At 36.7% G+C, this 9,242-nt stretch overlaps 1 protein-coding gene across 1 annotated transcript; it reads left to right on the top strand.

The window, feature by feature from the left end:
* The first annotated feature begins 618 nt into the window (after window positions 1-618).
* On the top strand, window positions 619-1,064 carry LOC119561806. Its single transcript, XM_037875284.1, has 2 exons — window positions 619-662; window positions 750-1,064. Exons 1-2 carry the CDS (start codon window positions 636-638, stop codon window positions 1,062-1,064), a joined length of 342 nt encoding a protein of 113 aa, XP_037731212.1. The 5' UTR covers window positions 619-635.
* Window positions 1,065-9,242: the final 8,178 nt, after the last annotated feature.

Here is a 9,242-nt window from a genome sequence, read left to right as displayed (position 1 = left end):
GGCCACGAATGGACAGAGAAGCTGAAGAGTTCGTTAAAACCTGTCGTAGCTGCATTTTGGTGTCTGCTCCGGTACGTCCGGCCCCAATGAAGAGGCACTCGTTTCCAAACGGCCCATGGAAGTGTTTGGCAACCGATCTGTTAGGCCCGCTACCAAACGGAGAATACATTTTGGTACTAATCGATTATTACTCTCGATATATGGAGTACAAAATAACGAGGAGCATCACATCAAAGATTATAATAAACGAGATGGAGGAAATTTTCGCAAGGCTAGGTTTTCCCCAAACATTAACAGCGGACAACGGTCGCCAATTTATAAGCGCGGAATTCAAAGAATTTTGTACAACAAACGGGATCGAGTTGCGTACAACTCCTCCATATTGGCCACAAGCGAACGGCGAGGTGGAGAATATGAATAAATCGCTGGTTAAACGTCTCAAAATCGCATATGCGAGTAGAAGTAACAATAAGAAGGAGTTGCAAAAGTTTGTTCTTATGTATAATGTAACACCGCATAGTACAACGGGTGCAGCTCCAACCCAGCTGATGTACAATCGGACGATTCGAGATAAAATTCCCGGAATTGAGGATATTTCGGATCAGGATGTAGACTCGGAGGAAAGAGATAAGGACATGTGCCAGAAAGAAAAAGGGAAGAAGGTAGCAGATGCAGCTAGAGGAGCAAAAGATATTCAATTAACTGTAGGTGACAGGGTTCTAATTAAAAATGTTATTATCGCCCACAAGCTAACACCAACGTTCGATCCAACGGTTTACGAGGTGACCAGCAGAGACGGTGATGTGGTCCAGGTAACCGGAAATGGGAAGTCGTATACCAGGAACGCCAGTCACCTCAAGAAAGTCGAATCCTCTGCTGCAGTTCAGCCGGAGAAGGGCCAGTCCCCGAAAAGGACTGATGAATCATTCCCGGCCAAACCAATTGACGCGGAGCTCACCTCACAGATGCCACAGGGAGGTCTAAAACTGCGTCTGAAAAAAAAAGGAGAGATGTGGGAACCCGTGTCAGCTGATCGGGATTCGAGCCCAACAAGGGATACATAAACTCACCACGACGCGTGTTGAATCGCGTCGTATGTTGAGTTCAAGAAGGAGTCGACGATAAGCATCGAAAGGTGGCTTCTACGCCTACAATCTTACCGTTTCCGAGTCGTGTATAAGCCAGGAAAAGAAAACATCGCAGACTCATTGTCGAGACTGTCCCAGGAAACCGAGTCAAACTCATTCGATTGGCAGGGGGAGAAAAACATTTTTCATATCGTCTCAAATTCAATTCCAGTTTCGTTATCAATCTCAGAGATAGCAGAAAGTAGTACTCATGATGAGGGGATAATGGATGCAATGACGTGCCTAAAGGAGGATTCGTGGAAGCTAGCTACATCGAGTCCATTCTATCCGTTTCGATTTGAAGTGTCGACGCTCGGTAATTTGCTGCTAAGAGGAACAAAGATAGTGATTCCGAAAAATCTGCGACGGAAAGTGTTGGAGTTAGCACATGAGGGTCACCCAGGCGAGACTGCAATGAAGCGGCGACTCCGATCGAAAGTATGGTGGCCACGAATGGACAGAGAAGCTGAAGAGTTCGTTAAAACCTGTCGTAGCTGCATTTTGGTGTCTGCTCCGGTACGTCCGGCCCCAATGAAGAGGCACTCGTTTCCAAACGGCCCATGGAAGTGTTTGGCAACCGATCTGTTAGGCCCGCTACCAAACGGAGAATACATTTTGGTACTAATCGATTATTACTCTCGATATATGGAGTACAAAATAACGAGGAGCATCACATCAAAGATTATAATAAACGAGATGGAGGAAATTTTCGCAAGGCTAGGTTTTCCCCAAACATTAACAGCGGACAACGGTCGCCAATTTATAAGCGCGGAATTCAAAGAATTTTGTACAACAAACGGGATCGAGTTGCGTACAACTCCTCCATATTGGCCACAAGCGAACGGCGAGGTGGAGAATATGAATAAATCGCTGGTTAAACGTCTCAAAATCGCATATGCGAGTAGAAGTAACAATAAGAAGGAGTTGCAAAAGTTTGTTCTTATGTATAATGTAACGCCGCATAGTACAACGGGTGCAGCTCCAACCCAGCTGATGTACAATCGGACGATTCGAGATAAAATTCCCGGAATTGAGGATATTTCGGATCAGGATGTAGACTCGGAGGAAAGAGATAAGGACATGTGCCAGAAAGAAAAAGGGAAGAAGGTAGCAGATGCAGCTAGAGGAGCAAAAGATATTCAATTAACTGTAGGTGACAGGGTTCTAATTAAAAATGTTATTATCCCCCACAAGCTAACACCAACGTTCGATCCAACGGTTTACGAGGTGACCGACCAGCAGAGACGGTGATGTGGTCCAGGTAACCGGAAATGGGAAGTCGTATACCAGGAACGCCAGTCACCTCAAGAAAGTCGAATCCTCTGCTGCAGTTCAGCCGGAGAAGGGCCAGTCCCCGAAAAGGACTGATGAATCATTCCCGGCCAAACCAATTGACGCGGAGCTCACCTCACAGATGCCACAGGGAGGTCTAAAACTGCGTCTGAAAAAAAAAGGAGAGATGTGGGAACCCGTGTCAGCTGATCGGGATTCGAGCCCAACAAGGGATACATAAACTCACCACGACGCGTGTTGAATCGCGTCGTATGTTGAGTTCAAGAAGGAGTCGACGATAAGCATCGAAAGCGAGCGGTAGCGAGCAATAGCGACTGTTTAATAAAAGTTATTAAAACTACTATACACGTGTTATTACTGGAGTATTACAGGATTTAAATTATCGGTGACCACTTTATAAGTGAAAGTCACAGACATTTTTGGACAAAGGATACAAATGGTCATTTAGGTGTGGGTATACACATTTGTTATGGTGATAGAAAATGGGATAATCACAGTGTTTTTTGTTTTTTACTGTATTACTCCGGAGCGATTTCAATTACTTTTCCAATTATAGTTAGTCTTAAATCGTTTTTTGACAATCATATATTTTGTTCTTTCTAGACATTTTATTGTAGCTAATAACTATAGTTATGGGATGTAAGGCTAGCTATCCTAGTTAAGATTAAATTTATTATACCTACATAAGATGAAAGAACATGAAAAATTGAAATGTTTTATTTTAACAATATACTAGTTAAAGTGGATGATATTATTGTATATTCTTAATATCTGTCATTATTAATCAAAATTGTTTATCAAAACAGCTTCTAAACAGCTTGTGAACAATTTATTTCTTAATTAGTTTTACAATTATAGGATACATCTTCCCCCAACATAATCGGACATGTTCCTCTAAGATTTATTTATCAATCTTGAGATATTTTTGCTTTGCGTTCTTTCTCACGTAAATAGCAAACACTTTGAAAATCAGAGTGTAAGTTTTTACTTCACATCGAAAGTCGTCTAGTGATGAAGAATTTTTGATCTTTCTTAATAAAAGACTATAAAAGCTCGTAGACGTTAATAACAACTAGTAACCAGCTAATAATAATAAGTAAACATCAAGTAAACAGATACTAAACATATAGAAACCAGATACTAAACAGCTAGTAAACAACTTGTATACACCTACTAAACATATAGAAACCAGATACTAAACAGCTAGTAAACAACTTGTATACATCTGGTAAACAACTTGTATACATCTACTAAACATGTAGAAACCAGATACTAAACAACTTGTATACATCTACTAAACATATAGAAACCTGCTAATAAAAACTAGTAAGCAACTAATAGACATCTACCAAGCAGATAGTAACCATCTAATAATAGCTCATAACAGTTAACAACAGCTAGTAATCAAAGTCCAAGCAGCTCAACAGCCATCATGAATCACGAACACCAGATGAGTATTGTAATTAAAGAGTTTATTAAACTTATTCAGAATCTTAGACAATGATGCCTTACTCATACAAATAGTATACAAATAGAATAGAACTAGAAAACTAGAACTAGAAAAATAGTTGACAACAAAAACCGATATTACCAGGTCCCAACACCTCTATCATAAACTTGAATCAGAAATTAAATTGAAAGACGCTTCTATGCTAGCTAATGATGCTTTCGAAATGTGTTATAATATTATTATGGGTTAGAACAAATGAATGCTTTAAAAATAATCCAACATCTGAGAAAGATTACATTGTGAGAACTATTTTACATCTAACCAAGCGAAAATCTGCGTTTGGAACGAAGATTAATAACCGACATGTTTCTTACAGAGGGATGGAGTAAGAAAATTAATTATATACAAATATTTATAAAATATAATTAATTATGAATTTAATGAAATATGTTTACAATAATAAAATATATAAAAAAATATGGAATGATCCTACAAATTTTGTTTCTGACTGTAATTAAAACAAGAAAGAACGCTGTAGTCGAATGCCTCGACTATCAGATACCCGTTACTCAGCTTTAGGGACCAAAGGGAAATGGAGATAAGCAAGCAGCAAAGCAAGACTGAAATGCGCCACCTACCGGCGGTAGACAGATTTAAGCGTTATAGGCGTTAGGGTGGGCGTGGCAAATTTTTTTTGGGTCAATCGATAGGTATTTACGAGACCAATACAGTTCAGTTAAAATTTTGTATCTAGCATGAAAATTGTGGGCTTGGCAAATTCGCGTAACAAAATTGCGCTGCGTACAAAGCTACGGAATCTAAATCTGAAATCCCGATTCTCTATCTTTGATAGTTTCCGAGATATCCACGTTCATATCTACGATTTTTTGAAGTTTGGGGGCGGTTTGTGGGCGATAAAGTGGGCGTGGCAAACTTTTTTTAGGTCAGTAGATAGGTATTGATGAGAACAATACATTTCAGTTAAAATTTTTATTTTAGCATCAAAACTGTAGGAGCCACAGTTTTGGGCGGTTTGTGGGCGTAAAAGTGGGCGTGGCACTTTACTAAAACAAAATTGTGCTGCGTCAGAAGCTCAGGAATCTGCACGCCAAATCTCAAAAGCCTAGCTCTCATAGTTTCCAAGATCTCAGCGTTCATCCGGACAGACGGACAGACGGACAGACGGACATGGCTAGATCGACTCGGCTAGTGATCCTGATCAAGAATATATATACTTTATGGGGTCGGAAACGCTTTCTTTTGCCTGTTACATACTTTCTGACGAATCTAGTATACCCTTTTACTCTACGAGTAACGGGTATAACTACAGGTACAAATGAAGGGAAAGTATTTTATTCAATGTCCTTGAGTCTTGGGGATGTAACTTTAATGACGGTCAGGTAATGATAGTTCACTGCAAGTGGCTAACACATCTTAGAAACTTTAACTTGTGTACTTTGATAATTCTTAATAAGAGACTTTGGCAACTAATAATACTTGTTAACATTTAGTTACCATCTAAAACCAAGTACTTTACAGATACTATACAGATAGTAACCATCCAAAACCAAGTACTGTACAGGTACCATACAAAAAGTAACCATCCAAAAACAAGACTAAAAAGAACGTAACCATCAAAATACTGCTAGGTAACAACTAAATACAACGTGTCCAACGTGTCAAGTCTATGTCGGTATGACTACTACCCTAAAAAATTGTATATCTCTGGATAATCTTCAAAGTCAATACCTTTTAAATTCTGGATGGAGCAGCGGAGACGAAATTTTCCTGTACCACTAAAAAATTTGTTGGGAAAAAAGTTTTGTTAAATTGTAAACACGAACTAGTGTTGATGCTAATTAAGAATCTTGGTGAATCTTGAACAAACCAGAAATGAAAAAACTTGTAAACTGGAAATTACGAATAAAACCTGGAAAATTCCCCATGTAACTCTGAGCGATTTAACAAAAATTAAGATTTACGATATTATTAAAAGTTGTGTAAACCTACCAATCGAATTCCAGAGTTGGGATTTATATGCTAACCCCAAATTGGGGTATGGGAGTCAACACAGCTGAAATGTGAAATTGTCGGCTAACCGCGAAAAACCAAGGTTTGCCTTAATTGGATTTACACTATATGGAGAACTTATCACAAATAACTTATCAAGCTTGAAAGTTCACTTGAATTCTGAGTCATATCCATAATAATCTGAATGTTGATTTTAGTAAGAATTAGTATGCTCACCTATATGAAAAGTATACAAGATTTCAATCTAGTTACTATAATCGTGAGTCACGACCATTTTTGACCCCAAATGAATTTAAATTGAAGACCCCTATTATTGCGGTTGATCTTTCATATCAAAACGAATCAGTAAAAATTGGTCCTATTGATGTGAGAATTTCAATAGAAATAAAGACACCAAGTCATAAAAATACCCAAGCCATACATGACCGTTTAGTTGAATATAACCCACTAAACGGACTAGTACACGAGTTGTTTAACATTAGAAAAATGTTGAAAGATACTTAGGGTATTCAATTGCGTTGCAAACGTTTGAAAAGTGTAAAAGTTTAAGCAGTTCCAACAACAATTTCCATACAAAATAGTTTTCAAGGCCTACAACACCCCAGCCTATGTATACAAATCTGTTGTACTTGTGTAGAAATAGGGGGTTAATAATGGGTAGAAATTTTATCTAAAATACTAAAAATATACTGAAAAGTTGGGTTTAAATCCATGGTAATGACAGTGAAAGGAAAGAAACAAATTTGAATTTTAAGTGCAAAAAAAAAAATTGTCTTCTATAAAATAAAATCATTGAATAACGATTTCAATGGAAGAAAACCCCTCAAGAAAGCGAGCCAGGGAGGTCGAAACTAAGCGATGGTCTGAGAGCGAAGTTAATAAAGTCCTAGATTATATGTTGGAGCAATACAAAAATTTAAAAGTTATCTTTCTTTTGTACGTCAATTTCCTGCAACGATGTTTTAAAATAGAGGGCGTTCACAATTCTCGTCTGGCAAACTTACAAATTTTACACTTTTGCAACGCAATTGAATACCCTAACTGTTTCTATTGATGTTCAAGGTTTCTTCGATAATAATAATAATTTTATTCTAAAGGAAATTAGAATTGTATTCGAAAAAGAACCAAACTTGAATAATAGTTTTTTAATAGAACCACCATATGATTTTGCTTTGCTTAATTCAAAATCTCGAAAGACTGCAATTTGGATAACCAATACACATCACAAAATTGTTTGGAACGATGGAGAAAATAGTTTTTCACAAACTCGAAAGTATCTAGGACAATTACAAGTGGAAAACAAATTATTTGTAAAGGTGTGGAAAAGAAACGATTTCTACAGACGTTTTTTGGGAGTCGTCAGCTCATTAATATCGAGGAAATGGGCTGTCCGTCATTAAACAGATTTAAAGGAAACCGGTTTCCCTATTGTGAAACACACCTTAAGGGCGGGGTTTGTGCTCGTAACAATGCATACATTATTTTGACATTTTTTAAAAGTAGCTTAAAGACAATAAAATAATTTGTATACATTTTTTTGAAGTTGAGACTAGATGTGTAAAGATGTGCAAGAAAACCAAATTAACCAAATGAAGTTTCATGAGGAAATTGACCAATTTATTAAATAATTTAAAGGACAGATAATTGGTCAGCATTTTTAGTACCTTCTAAACACAAAAACTATGTTTATGAATCGAGGTGAACATGATCTCAAAACTACGAATTATGGTGAATACTTTACATTTTGTAATCCTGAATTGACGTCGGAAACGTGCGCCTGCTTCTTCTATGCAAAACGCCGGATTGAAGCCAGAAAATTAATTTCAATATATAATAAAACATGTTCGCAATACTAAAATAAATAAATAAATGTATTATTATGCTACAAAATAAACTTCTGACCTTTTATTTCGAGTTAAAATTACAGGTACGGAGAATGGAAAATATTTCCTTGACTGAGATATGTCGGCTACTTGCGAATTGTTGCGCGGTCGTGATTTCAACCCTTATGGGAACGTATTAGAGCTAGTAGTCAGCCGTGTGATCGTTGGCGTGAGGCCCATGATATTGTCAATGCGTGCGCGTGCGCCCTCAGACTTGTGCATGTGTTCCTTTTTATTCCGGTCAGGTAATAGACAGGTGCGCATGTTAGGGTAGGTTGGATTTAAACCCAACTTTTTAGTATTTTAGATAAAATTCCTACCCATTATTAACCCCCTATTTCTACACAAGTACAGTGGTCGGCATATGTATTTTGACAAAATAAAAGTTAAGTATACTCATAACTTGAATTTACTTCTTGTAAACTATAGGCATCAATGGAAAGGTAATTTCAATGCCGTTTGAATGATACAATGCATTTCTTTACCCATTCAGTACTTATTGAAAAGGACAAATTTGTGTAAATCAACTTTTAAATTTTTTTTAAAAACTTTTTTCTTCGTCTTGAAAACTTAAATTTTTTGATGCAAAAAGTTTCTTCAAACAAAAACAATAGTAACTGCAAAAAGAATTTTTCAAAAATCATTTTTCTTATATTTTTTATGAATTTTTGAAAATGCTTAAAAACAGGCATTTGAGCCATATTTTTCTCTTTTTCATACAAATTTTTTCCGACATTGTCACCTTCAAAAAATCATAAAAAATATAAGGAAAATGATTTTTGAAAAATTCTTTTTGCAGTTACTATTATTTTTGTTTGAAGAAACTTTTTGCATCAAAAAGTTTAAGTTTTCAAGTCGAGGAAAAAAGTTTGAAAAAAAAATTTAAAAGTTGATTTACACAAATTTGTCCTTTTCAATAAGTACTGAATGGGTAAAGAAATGTATTGTATCATTCAAACGGCATTGAAATTACCTTTCTATTGATGCCTATAGTTTACAAGAAGTAAATTCAAGTTATGAGTATACTTAACTTTTATTTTGTCAAAATACATATGCCGACCAGTGTACAACAGATTTGTATACATAGGCTGGGGTGTTGTAGGCCTTGAAAACTATTTTGTATGGAAATTGTTGTTGGAACTGCTTACACTTTTACACTTTTCAAACGTTTGCAACGCAATTGAATACCCTAATTATTTTGTGAGATTTATTTTATTGGGGTTCTTTTGATTTCAAAATTATTTTTACAATCATAGGAAACGTTTTTCCCCAACATGATCGGACATGTCCCTCTAAGGCAACCATTTTTAAATGTTTTGGGTTTGCGACCTTTCTCACGTGCACAGCAACACCTGCTGAATATTAATTGCTGATGATGAGGAAAAGGATACATGATCAATATTGTCACATGGGGATGTGGGGAAAGTGTGCGACCTTTCTCCCGTGTACAGCAACACC

The sequence above is a fragment of the Drosophila subpulchrella genome, unplaced genomic scaffold (genome assembly GCF_014743375.2).
Source record: "Drosophila subpulchrella strain 33 F10 #4 breed RU33 unplaced genomic scaffold, RU_Dsub_v1.1 Primary Assembly Seq370, whole genome shotgun sequence".
Classification (NCBI taxonomy): Eukaryota; Metazoa; Arthropoda; class Insecta; order Diptera; family Drosophilidae; genus Drosophila; species Drosophila subpulchrella.
The sequence above is the reverse complement of the archived record's forward strand: the minus strand, read 5'-3'. Positions and strand labels throughout refer to the sequence as shown.

Bases quoted from the DNA above. Each gene is read 5' to 3' on its own strand.
- LOC119561806 (XM_037875284.1), top strand. From the start codon at position 636: ATGTGCCAGAAAGAAAAAGGGAAGAAG. The intron at 663-749 runs GTAGCAGATGCA...ATCGCCCACAAG, and splicing joins AGAAAGAAAAAGGGAAGAAG to CTAACACCAACGTTCGATCC.